General features: G+C 41.9%; 1 protein-coding gene across 6 annotated transcripts in view; it reads left to right on the top strand.

Moving 5' to 3' along the window:
• The window catches only part of Sash1 (SAM and SH3 domain containing 1), a 316706-nt gene that overhangs the window by 282298 nt on the left and 21069 nt on the right, over positions 1-13339 (top strand). For 4 of the 6 annotated variants that reach the window (XM_087193584.1, XM_021238002.2, XM_021238001.2 and 1 more), the window contains 3 exons: positions 2788-3623; positions 9173-9247; positions 10713-10856. In XM_087193584.1, the coding sequence (XP_087049710.1) occupies positions 2788-3623; positions 9173-9247; positions 10713-10856 (1055 nt within the window). The remainder of the gene's footprint in view (positions 1-2787; positions 3624-9172; positions 9248-10712; positions 10857-13339) is intronic. The other 2 variants (XM_004856903.3, XM_021238004.2) reach the window with 1 other exon arrangement.

Raw genomic sequence — 13339 nt, 5'->3', positions numbered from 1 at the left:
TTCCCTTTTAATATGCCATCCTCAGAATACCTACCAGTGGCAGCCACTTCCTCCATCTTCATTCACAAGTAAGGAAACAGGCACAAAGAAAAAAAGTAATTTACTTGATGTCACTCATCCAGCCGGCAGAAGGCCCAGAATCCCATCCGGGCAGCCTGACTATTCTAGGACATCCTGTGTCTACTTGAAGGCCAGGACCGTAATAGTTCTTCACCCAACCTCACCCTTCTCCCCTGAGTTTCGAGTCTGTATCCAGCACAGCAAACCTGGGCTATAGGTAACACAGGCTGTGTCAGCTCTCTGCACCTGCCTACTTCTGGGCTTTGTCCCCAGAACGTACACTTCTCTGATTGCACCAGCTCATCTAACCCAATAAGAACCACCATCTCTTACGCAGTGCTCTTCAGCTTAGAAAGAACCTTCACCTGGCTCTTTGCATTAAGTGTCACCCTTGAAATAGCCACGTTGGGGGATGTTATATAAAGATAAGTAGGCACATTTACAGATGAAGCTCAGAGGCAGAAGTAGTTTTCCAAGGTCATGGAGCTGGTGAGGAGCAGAGCCAGGGCTGGAATCCAGAGTGCAAAGCTGTGTTTTGGGCATTAAGTCATCACCCTTCCTCTGGTCAGAGTCACCTTTCCTTCAGTATTGTGATCCCAGCTGCATATGGTAAAATAAAGGTTTCCCGTGAAACTGATTTCACACAGTGTGATGGAGTAAGCATATCTTGGCTGTCCCTCCAGTGGGAGAGTTATGTCTTTGAGGCCAAAGAAGACGGGGGAAACAATGCTCTGAGTCCCAGGTGTTCAGGAGAAGGCTGGAAGCCCAGGCAGCTGGTCAGACACCAACAGAAAAGCCTGTACTATGCATGGCCTGTCCTCAGCATGGGCTCGGCACAGCCTGGCACAGTCTCTTACTCCTTACCAGGCACTGACTTTCCAGAACTAGAAAATATAGAGTCACATATGTTGTGAACATGTGTGCCCCAGCTGATACCAGACTCGTATATAACTCAGTACAGAGGTATTGGAATCTCTGACGACAGCCCCACAGTCTAGAAACCATCCGGACCATGGCTGAGCGACAGGCCCTTAGAGTATCCAGCATGGCTCTACCAGGCCTCCCGGAAGCACCTCAGGACAGTGGGTGGACAAGGGTCTTCGTATGTCCTCAGAGACACCTAGCTTGGCATAGGTCGTGGCCATGCTTGACTGCTTTAATACAGATTGCTGTCAGGCTGCGCCTCAGGCCTTGACCCAGTCACTTCTTCCTAGAAGTGGAGGGCGTTTCCCTCTGGCACTCTAGGAGAGGGTGCTAGGTTTACTTGTAACAACACAAGGACTTTACCTCTCCATACCATTTTCAGTGATCCAAGGAGGGAGTAGGAAGCTCCCATGATACTTGCTCACATGCCCTGGTCAAATCGTGTCTGACCTTGGACCCTGCTTTGAAATGCTCCTAAAAGATCCCTGTGCAAGTCTTGAATGCACTTCGGGATAGACACAGTGTGGAATGTCCTCCACTTCCCTCCCTCTCCCATCACTGTTTCCTGGACCTGAATATAAAGTTGGTCCTTGATTGGATTAATAGCAGCAGTTTCTTTTTTTAATGTATGTTTTTAACTGTAGTTCTCATCAAATGGAAAAGGGAGTGAGTTGTAGAATTTTAAAGAACTGCTATTATTCCGATCACCTTGTCCCTTCTGAATTGAGCGTCTCTCTGCCTTTCTCTCTGACATTTACCCATGCACTGACACCCCTGTTCCAGCTGGTATATTTAATGCTGTCTTTCTGTTCCAGGGAACTTTGTATTTTTTCCTCTTCACTATTTAGCTGGTAGAAAGCTGCAAAGCTCCAAAGTTTCCTTATAATTAAAGGGAAGAAGCCAGTTGGGATCACTACACCCACAGCGTGACCTACTTCTTTTCTCACATCTGTTCACATAACACAGGCAGAAAAGAACTCAGTATGCCTGCCAGCAAGTCCAAGCCTTTCCACTGGGCTCTGGAGGGCTTGGCTTGCTACCTGGTCCCAGTGAGGGCTTCAAGAGTTGGAATCCTTGAGACGAAGTGGAGCCCTCCATGGAGCTGCCTGCGTGTCAGGGCCCTTAAATGCCCTTGCTGTTTTAGGCAGGTCCTGAGTTGGTGGGAATATCTGGCAGGAATCACCCAGTTCCCTCACTTTTTGTGTTTGGCCTATCTACTGGAGACCATTTGTCAGATGCATTTGCAAGACATTAACCCTTTATGGTGTTTCTCCGCCCACACTCTCTTGGAGATTTAATCACTTAAATGGCATATGTGCTAATAAAAAAAATCACTGTCAGCCACATAGCATCCATCACACACCAACTATAAAAAGCCACCAGAGCCAACATAAAGGAAGGCCTTTCAGAAGAGAGAAGACTAATTCCTAGCTTCTCCAGATTGCACTTAGAAACTGGAGCTAAGGCATATTATGATAATGACTGGCTTCCACTTTGCAAATGCTATTTTAAATAGGTCTTTGAAGGTACTAGGTTTACAGTGCTATTTACAGAAGGAGAAGCAAACACATCACAATCTTAATATTGTTTACATGAAACATACATTTGCAGTTGGATTATTTCTTTGTTATACACTCATTTAAGTGGGAGCCATGTTTATGAAGAGGTTCATGATATGCAGAGGGAGGGCACTGTCATTTCTGCATGACTTGCCTGATGTTTTTCAGAACAGAGGATGTAAAGAAAATTTTGTGGGAGAATGGAAAGGTTCACTCACTGGAGAACTCTCTTGGTTCCCTCCAGGTGGGGAGGAGCACATGTTTGAAAATCCTCCGGTCTTGGATGAAAGGGCTGCCCTTTACTCTGGAGTACACAAGAAGCCTTTTTTCATCGATGGGTCTGCTGAAAAACCTCCTGAAGATGACACTGACTCACTCACCACATCTCCATCATCCAGCAGCCTGGATACCTGGGGAGCTGGCCGGAAGTTGGTCAAAACCTTCAGCAAAGGAGAGAGTCGGGGTCTGATTAAGCCCCCTAAGAAGATGGGGACATTCTTCTCCTATCCAGAAGAAGACAAAGCCCAGAAAGTGTCCCGCTCTCTCACGGAGGGGGAGATGAAAAAGAGCCTCGGGTCCCTGAGCCACGGGGTAAGTACGGATGGTGTTTTCTTCTACGACAACCATCGCCGTAGGCACCACTTCCTGGTGTCCCTGGAGGAGGTTCAGAGTGTCCGCAAGCAAATCCGCTTGAAGAAAACGGATACTAATTATTCCTGTTCCAGAGCTTTTCTCTGCCAGCGTCCCTCCAGAAAAGGAGTGAACGGCACCACATGTGACCTGCCACTACCCCGGCAGAAGGCCAAAGGGGGAGGCAGCTGCAGCTTCCCAGGCAGGAGGGCACGCGGGCGCGCCTCGGTCAGCGAGTTCAATGTCACCTACGTGGTGGAGCGGAGTCTCTACAGCCACCTGAACCTGACCCAGCTAGTGCGTCCTGCCTCAGACAGAACCCTGAGCAAGGCCGAGAAGCAGGACCTGAGGCGGTGCTTGCTGGAGGAGGATGAGGAGGCAAAGAGGAAGTGGGCTGCCACAGTGGACCGCTGTACTAAAAGGGTTCTCTTGAGAATCCACCAGAAGTCTGTGAGTCACCAAGACGGTCATGAGGATGGCCTTGTCATTTCTGTGATGTCCAGTCAAGCATCATGGCCTTTCTTCTGCGGAGCCTGCTTTCCTTCCCTCTCTTCGCCTTATCCCTTTAGGGTCCATTCTACCATCACCTTAAATACCTAACCCTACGCTCACTTAGTAGTGCCTTTCTCCTTTTTTTCTCTTTTTCCCTTGCCAGTGGAAGCTGTCCGATATTTTAATCAAAGCTAAACATTGAAGCTGATCCAGAGAGGGGCTTCCAGGGTACAGGGCTAGGGTTTGGCCACCTCTAGGAGTGGTGTCTTGATTGCCAGCCACCAGGTCACTTGATCTCAAAGGAGCTGATTCAAAGTAGTTCAGCAGTTCACTCTTTTTTTTTTTTGGTACTGGGGATCAAACTCGGGTCCTTGAGCTTGTGCAGCAGGCGGCGAAACCACTGAGCTAAATCCCCAGCCCTAAAGCAGTTCACTCTTAAAAGAGACGCTTGTTCTTTCAGTTAATTAAAACAATAGGAAGGAGCACATGGAAAGCTTACATCTCTGCCGCCCTGGCTTGGGGATTGGGAAGCAGTGAAATACCTTTCTTTTATTAGTAGGGGCAAATGGGAAATTCTGAACTCTAACAGGGAAAAAATAAATTAGAGCTCTTTTGTTTTACCTATGTCTCTTCGATGTTCTTAGCTTTTTAAATAGAGGGATCAACATTTGGTAATGTCCTCTACCATCACCCTGAGTTTTCTATACATTGCAGGAAATAAAGTCCTTCCAAAAAATAAAATGTTTTCCAGTTTTAATACCGAAAGATCAGAGAGATTGGGCAAAAAATTGTTTTTTCAGGGTGTAACATATTTTGAACTGCAGAATATAGCCTCTTTCCCCTTGAGATTCCCACCTAACTTTTAGCTTGCACAATAGCCCAGTAAAGTGGTGCAGAGTGGAGGAGCTGGCACTGCTCTCCTCTGGCACCTTGCTCCCCACCCCCCCGGGGGTGTTGCTGGCTGGGGGCCCCTTTGAAAGGCCTGAAAGGAGCTTTAGAACAGAATATGCTTCCATAGTGGCTTTTCCCAGGGTTCTTTGCATTCATGAATAGGATGTTCTTCCCCTGATGATTCCTGTAATTTAAATTCATCCAGTCAAGTTCTGCTTTTCTGGAAACAAAGACTGATGGGTCAATGCCATCCTTAAAATAACCTTCTCTTATTCCCAAAAGGACCATTGGTGCTACCTAGCCCTTGGGTTTTCTGAATATTCCCACATGCATTGACTTTCTTCTGTGATTCTATTCTCTGTCTTTTCACATTTATGATTCTGGCCACACTTTTATAAATACTTGTCTGTGGCAAAAAATTTTCTTCTGGCTCTCTCTACATCATGACATTTGTTTTTGTTGGTTTTATTTTTGCTTTGAAATGACAGAATTCTCTTTGTCACTCATTCAGCCTCTGGTCTGCTCTGATGCACAGATCTTTTGTAAAGTACCAGTCTCAAGAGAATTTCTTTTAATCTCCCGAGTTGTTATACCCAGTTTATCTTCCTTTGAACCTTTTGGCATGAACTTAATAGAATAGAACCACTTCCTTGTTAAGTGACAACTCATCTCTGTGTGTTTAAATCATGTAACACACTGAGAATCTATCCAGTTCGAGCAGCTTGAGTTGCTCATGGGCCCCTCATGCTATTTATTGCTGGATTAATAATATAACTTCATCGGGACTGTCTCAGGAAGTTGTATCTCTGAGATTTGTGTTCATTGACACTGTGGCCCAGTGATGAATTCTTCACTGACATTGAGGATGAACATCTGAGCCAGCTCGTTTCTGAGCAGCAGGCCCCGTGACCTTCTGCTTCCCCAAAGATGGTACTTTGTAATCTCTGCCCCAAGAATCAGTCAGTTTGGATACTTTAAAGATGCTACGAGCTTGAGGCAGTCCCGGATGGTTTTATTATTTGCTAAAATGTGTGTTCAATGCAAAACTACAAATTTGCACAGAGCCTATCTTGTAATTAAAATTGTGTAATCAAGAAAATAAATTTTAATTTTCTGAGTATCTGGAGAATGCAAGATAAAGTAAGTGTTTATTAATAGAGCTGCTTTTTAGGGTTTTTTGTTTTGGGTTTTTTTTTCGTTTTGGTGTTAGGGATGGAACCCAGAACTTTCTGCATGCTCATTAAATACTACCACTGAGCTATACTCAGCCCTAGAGCTTTGTTTTAGTAAAGGATTAATCTTAATTCTTTGAATCTTTTATTTAGAAAGTTCTTTTCCATTCTCCTCATCATATATTTCCTTTATTTTATCCCAAAATGTGCAGTTTCCTTTAATCTGCAACCTTGATCTTTTTGTCTTTCAAAAATGCCATATTTGCTTGATGAAACTTCAGGGAAATGATAATGCTTTGTATTTACTGAAAATGATCATGTGCCTTGCTTTTAATTTAATCATTCAATTTTTGTTTGGGAGAACAGACATGCATGACATTTTGCAATTTTGTCCATTTTGAAATTCAACCTCCCAAAACATGTTTTCCACTGCATGCCCATCCCATTGACTAGCTCTCCTCATCCCAAGCATCTGTCTAAAATGTTTTTATAATTATCTATGCAAGAGATGTATGAATTTCAATTTTTTTCACTTATGCTTCATTTATATACGTCACCAAAGTCAAAGATTGGTTTATTATTTTTTTTTAATGAATACTCTTTCCATTTTTTCTTCTCAAGGGGTGGTGTTTCCAGAGCTACTTTTGATCTTATGAGAAGATGGATAATCGTTCAAGCAATCTTTATTGTTATATTCTTTATCAATTCTCACTGATAAAAAGAATCAATTCCAAATATTTTAGCATATCCCTGGGAAAGATTTTAGTTGATAGTGGAGAAAATCAACCCACTCTTCATTTTAAGCCTTTTATTTTAGGTCTAAATGAATACAGTGGACATATGAAAACTTAAATGAGCTTCTAATTCATTGCAGTCATAATTCCCACATAAATTCTTTGTTGGTTGTTCCATATGCATCAGAAATAGTGTACTGGGTTCCAGCACTGCAGGAGATGTCATGTAAAGCAGGGACATGAAAAATCATAAAGCAGTCAGGCATCTGTGTGCCATACTGTGTCTAGGAAGCCGTGAGTCATAGGAAAGGAACTAGAATAAAGTCACTGCCTTTGCATAAATGAGAAAACTTGTTTGGCATTATTAGCTAGAAAAGGAAAGTTAATGTTAAGTTTTATCTTTTTTTTTTTTTTTGGTACCAGGGATCAAACTCAGGACCTTGCCAGTTGCAAGGCAGGCGCGGTGCCACTGAGCTAAATCCCTGGCCCAAGTTTTATCTTGAGACATGGTCATACTGTTGCACATCAGTTAGATGATGTGGTGTTTTGCAGAGAGGTGTTTCTCTTTTTATGGACTAGCCAAAGTCTACTTAAGTTGACATAAAGGAAACTAAATTGTCCGTTGAAATTGAACATAAAGTTAAGGTCACATCCACTGGAAAACCAGTCAATAGTAGCTTCTTTAAAATGGCAGCAGTAGTGCCAATAAAGCAGAACAGCTTGGTGACACCCTGAGTGTTGGTTGTCCCTGAATGCCTTCCTTTTTCTTCTCCTGGCCCTGTGTTGTGCCACAGCTGCCACTTCTCCTGTGGTGCTCTGGTTTTATAATTGAGCTTCTAGATGGTAAATCCCAGAGCCAAACTTCAGCTCTCCATTGCATATTCATAATACTGTCTAAGCCTAGACTTAAATATAACAGTTGTCTGGATGAGCTACTAAGTTCTCAGCATAGCCATAATGAAAAGTAATAGAAGAAACCAATAGTCATGGAGCGTCTGCTTCATACCAGGCAATGTACTAGCAATCTTCAAATAGATAATGTAGATATTATTTCATTTATGCAGAATCCAAAGCTCAGAGAGTTTAGTACTGAACCTGTGATCACACAGCACATAAATGGCAGAACCAGAACTTTCATTTGCTTTGTGCACTTCAAAAACCTAGTTGTTTTCTTCCCAGGATGCTTGTGCTTTCTCAGTGCAGTAAGTTAATATATGAGGTATGATCAAAACATACAGTGAATGTTTAAATTAAAAAAAAATTATTACAATAAAAGGCACATTACCATTTATCTTTTTCAAAATACCCTTTCTTCAAACACACTTATCCCATCATTCTTGCCACTTTCTGCAGCAGTTCTGGAAGTCCTCTTTCATGAGTATCTTTAGCTGCACTATCATGGGTGTGTTAAGGTCCTGAGTCAATCCAAAACACTTAACTTTCATGGTCATTTTGACTTTAGCCAAGAGCCAGAAATCTGGTGCCAGATCCAGTGAATAAAGTGGATGAGGGCACTGTAATATCTTTATGAGCCTGCCTCTGTAATGGACGGTATTCAGCAGCAGAATTCACTATTTTTTTAGCACATCTGGTGAAGACACAAAAGAGACACCATATTTTTAATTATACACCATATGTCTAAAGTATATTTATGTTAAATAACCAATGTATATAATATGCATTATGATTTTTCTGTTTATGCTTCCATTTAATAGCTGTTAACTCAGGTTCTCTGAGAAAAAGGTAATAAGAAATATTGGAGCCCAAATCTGGTACTCAATTTTTATCACCAATGGCTTGAAAAAGATCACTAAGGGGGGTGTGGGGAGGGGACAAGAGTAGTCATTTGGGAACAAGAGTGGCTTTTGCTAGAAAAATAACAGAAATTCAGTCCAAGTTCTGGAAATATAAAATCACTGAAATATAAGGAGTTCCATAGAGTATAAAACCAACTGAAAGGACAATAAAATATTCATCCATTTTTATGACTTCAGCATCTTTCCTACTGAAATTAAAGAATGTGGTGAAAGACCACACTCAATCTGCCTTTCTCTTTCTGGGCAAATGTGGTGCCTTCACTTTATCCACTGTGAGAAAAAGAGGTGATAATTAAGTGGGGCAGTTAGATGAAGTTATCAGCAATTTTGGCTAGGATGGAATAGCAATGAGTGAGTAATCCTCTTGGACTGATTGGACTGCAATAAACATAACCTCTTTTCCCCCTTCTCAATGACTTAAAACTAAACAAAACAAAAGTCTTTTAGAAAAAGCCTGCTCTCAGTAGTGAAGCAGTGGCCGTCAGGCCTGGGTTTCCAGGACCACTGATTGATGACCCTTTATCATCACTACTGTCTACAGCTGCTGTTAATGAACGTTGAAGGAAAATTTTATGCGATAGCACTAAATTTGTAGAATTTTTTTCTTTTTTTCCTTTGTATTTTAAAAACTGGTTGTTTTATGCACATTAAGAGGATCCTAGACCTCTGGTGAAGGCAGAGTGTCAGTGGTCTGTGAACGGCAACGTAAGTGAAGTTACCGTATGCCATGAATCATGTGGGTTTCCCCTCTCATTTCTCGTTTTCCTGCATTCATCACGTACATGTCTTGTGATTCAGAGATGGCCTGCACAGGGCACATGTGTTGGGTTGTGTGCAGCTGGCTGACTTAAGAATAACTGGGTTCTTCCTGCTCTGACCTTTGCTCTCTGCAGAGAACTTGCAGTTTTGGAGGATTTGACCTGACCAATCGCTCCCTGCACGTTGGCAGTAACAGTTCTGATCCAGTGGTGAGTAGATGCCAGAGGAAAGCAACAGATGTCAGCTTACACGCTGTGATTGACAGTAGCTTCCATTTAGTACCTTTGAGAATTAATAGTTGTTTTCCTCAGTGACCCTAAATTATATTTGGAAAGAAGTCCTTTTAAAGATGTTTTACTGTTCTGTGTGGAAGGAATGACCACCACCTCTGGCCTCCATCTTTCCTTGAAGTAGCACAATTCTTTTAGTGACTTTCCTTCTAGTTTTCTTCAAGTGACAAATCTGGATGAGTTTGGCTTCCGTGGTCTTAGTCATTTGTGTCCTCACTCCTTTTCGTCACACTAGTTGCATATATGTAGTGCAAGCAGATGGAGCCTTGTGTGGGTACCACAAGCATGTGCTAGCATCTCTAAAGACTGGTCTTCCTGTGGGCCCAGTACATGCCATGAGAGTGTCCTGGAATTAATTCAGATTCTGAAGGGCCAAGCTCACTGCCTCCTCAGGCTGCTTCTGGACTGCAGGCTGGGGCCAGCTTGTCATTGTGGTCCACGGATCTGTTCCCTGAGGTTCTCGAAGGTCTCAGGGATGTAGATGAATTTCACCTGCAGTTTTGCTCATCCTATATGTATTTTTTTTTTTTTTTGGTACTGGAGATTGAACTTGGGTCCTTGTGCTTGCGTAGCAGGTGGCGAAACCACTGAGCTAAATCCCCGGCCCACATCCTATATGTATTTTGCCATGAAACTGTATCTGTCACAATCCTGTGTCAGCTAAAATTCCCATCTGTGAGATACAGACTACTTCAGAAAATCCTGGAAGATGTAGATTATTTCATTTGGTAACAAGTTTTATTGATTCACAAACCAATAATTGCAGGTGGCTTTTTCTTTTAAAAAATGAGGACTTTTCCCCCTCCTTTCTCAGAGGAAATTTTGTTTTTAAATGCGAAATAGAATGAGAGGTGGTCATGGTCTGGCTTTTCCAGGGAAAGAAACTTTTCCACTCTTAGGAGTTGACTGCAATGAGCATCATAGTGATAAAATCCAGTCCAATGCTGGGGCTCTCCTGCCTCAGCTTCCTCCAGCGATGGTGCTGGCACTTTCCCGGGGTGACTCATTGGTATCACCCTCTCTTCTCCCCACTGCTGGGCTCAATCGAACACTGGTGCATGTAGTCACTCTTACTGATTAAGGGCAGGCCCCTTGGGTGTTGAAAACAGTGGAAAAAACATAAATGAAGAAGAATGTACTAAGATTAAAGTAAAAAGTGACTCACATCCCACTTCAGACAAACAAAAGGCCTTATAGTCAATTTTAATTTCTAATCAAAAAGATAAATGGCACAGCACTGACTTAACATAAGAAAAATGTCATGGTCCTGGGGAATGCTAATATTTTTCTGAGAGTGTGGCCGTTAATGGTTTGGATAATAAGACCTCTGTTCCTGAGCTTCATTTTCTGTGACTGAAGGTATTTACAACATTTTATTTCACAGGGAAAGGAAGGAGATTTTGTGTACAAAGAAGTCATCAAATCACCCACTGTCTCTCGCATATCTCTCGGAAGAAAGGTGAAATCAGTGAAAGAGACAATGCGGAAGAGAATGTCTAAGAAATACAATAGCTCGGTCTCTGAGCAGGTATGTGGCTGCCTATCAGAAAGCCCCTTCGGCTCCCCCCAGGAAGCGGAGGATGATCATCTGAGATTACAAATGGTGCCAAGTGTGTATATTATTAACCTACTCTAGCACCATGCTTTGTTTATATAGACAAACATTCAATTCTAGAAGCACAAATTAAGCACTGTGTTTAGTGCTGGGAATACAAAACACAGACCCTGTTTTCTGTATTCAGACAAGAGAGACAGCCATGGGAAGAAATGGTGATTCACTAGTGCAATAAGCACTGTAAGTTTGAACGCAAAGGAGTTCCTTGAATACTCTTGCTACAGACTGTCAGCAGAATCCAAGCTAAAGAAGTGCCCTTGGACAGTAGGCTTTTTGAATGTAACCTAAGTTATTTTCGAAGGACATAGCAGGTGTGAGAAGCAAATTCAGAAAGTATTTCCTGGTTACCAGACTTTGATAGCTGCCTGGTTTCCTCGGGGTTGCTTTTACTAACTGTGCCCATTAAGATATCACAGAATTCCTGTTCTATTTATTTAAAAAAATGTATTGTTAGCATCATTACCAGTTTCTGTCTTAATTGAATTGGTGGAAGGAATAAAATCACTTGGAGAATTGAGCCTTTAGATAATTTTGACCGCTGGATTTCAAAACCTTCTCCTCTGACATCCTTAGGATACTCATTTTGCAGCCTGTTTAAAATACGCGTATGTGAGCTGGCTGACTACATAAAATATGTAGGGATGCTGGTTCATGGACAAAATACTGTACAGTAAAAAGCAGGGAAAGCAGACATTTTTTCTCTGCTGCTGCCCTCTGGTGGGCATAGTGAGCTAAACACCATGCATCTTCCTGTTGGAGTCACTGTGAACACCTACCAGCCAGCCACCTGCGTTTGGGTTCAGACATAGCCTGCACATCTTTATGATGGTGGTTATCACTGTAAGACTGGGAGTTATTTGCTGTCCTATCCACCCCTGGGCAATGTTTGGGGATATTTTCAATAGTCACACTGGATTTGGTAGAGTGATGTGGGTGCTACTGGAATTTAGTTGGTAGAAGCCCAGAATGCTGTAAACATGGTAGCATTCATATGTGGCCCCACGCCAAAGTATGATGGTCCAAAATGCCCACAGTGCTGAGGCCTAGAATCCTCGGCTTATCAGACCTAAAGGGAAAGCCAGGGCTGTCTTCAATGTGTCTTCTCCATAGTTTTTACTTACTTATTCTTTTCTTTTTTTTTTTTTTTTTTAAGTACTGGGGATCAAACTCAGGTCCTTGTGTGAGGCAGGCGCGGTGCCATTGAGCTAAATCCCCAGGCCCTACCCTTACTCTGTTTACTTTCTTGTCCCTGTGAGTGAGTGAGGGATTCTGTGTTTCTATCCAACAATGAGGCAAACTGCAGTCTGTCAGGGAAAGTAATGCCGCTCATTTAAAGCACTTCATTTTCTTGATCTAATCCCCAGAATTGAAACATCCACTGAAAAGCTCCTATAAGCTCATGTTCTTAGAGGTTTTCTGCTTTATGGATTGTGAGCATAGAATTTTGATGTCACTTGTAGCAGTTTCATACTATTTTGCTACCACATAGCAAACTTGTATTATAGTTCTCTGCCTTTTTTTTAGTACATGTTTGCAGTACATAATATTTACATTCCTTGTGTGGAGTTGGTACATGTACATAACACATTTTAATTTCTTTTTTCATCCCCTTTCCTTCTCTTTCTATCTCTTGATCCTCTTCCCATTTAAGAAAGATCTATCTCTGTACTTCCTATTATCTACCTTTTATTTTGCTCCTTATTTATAATTTGGATTTCTTTTCTGAGAGAAACCATGTGATATTGAAGCTTGTGTGTCTGATTTCACTTAACATTGTGGTCTCAAACTGCATCCATTTTCCTGCAAATGACTCAAGTTTAAATTTCTTCATAGCAGGGTAGTACTTTACTATGTGTAAATACCACATTTTCTTTATCCATTCATCTGTTGATGGACATATAGGCTAGTGCCAAGATTCAGCTATTGGGAATTGTGCTGCTATAAACATGGGTACACATGTATCACTGTAATATGATGGCTTTAACTCTTTCAAAAAGATACCTAGAGGAGGAGTAACTGGGTTAAATGGAATTTCTAGTTTTAATTTTTTGAGGACTCTCCATACTGTTTTCCTTAGTGGCTATACTAGTTTACTTTCTCACCAACAGTGTAGAAGGGTTCCTTTTCCCCTGCATTCTTGCCGCTCTTGTTATTTGATTTCTTGATGATAGCCATCCTTTCTGGAGTAAGATGTGTTTCTCTCATGGTAGGGATTTGGGGTTTTTCTTCTGGTATATGCCTAGCACCTAGAATGGTACCTTTTCTGGTAGATTATTACTAAAGAGATGATGAATAAATTAGTAATTTAAAAAGCATTATTGAACATATAATACCAAGATGGACATTTAATTTTCCTGTGTTTCAAATCATATACTTTTCCAAGAAGCATTAGAAAA

The sequence above is a fragment of the Heterocephalus glaber genome, unplaced genomic scaffold, assembly GCF_053883595.1.
Source record: "Heterocephalus glaber isolate CG9 unplaced genomic scaffold, H.glaber_assembly_v1.0 deba00001593, whole genome shotgun sequence".
Classification (NCBI taxonomy): domain Eukaryota; kingdom Metazoa; phylum Chordata; class Mammalia; order Rodentia; family Bathyergidae; genus Heterocephalus; species Heterocephalus glaber.
This window is presented reverse-complemented; position numbering and strand designations above follow the sequence as displayed.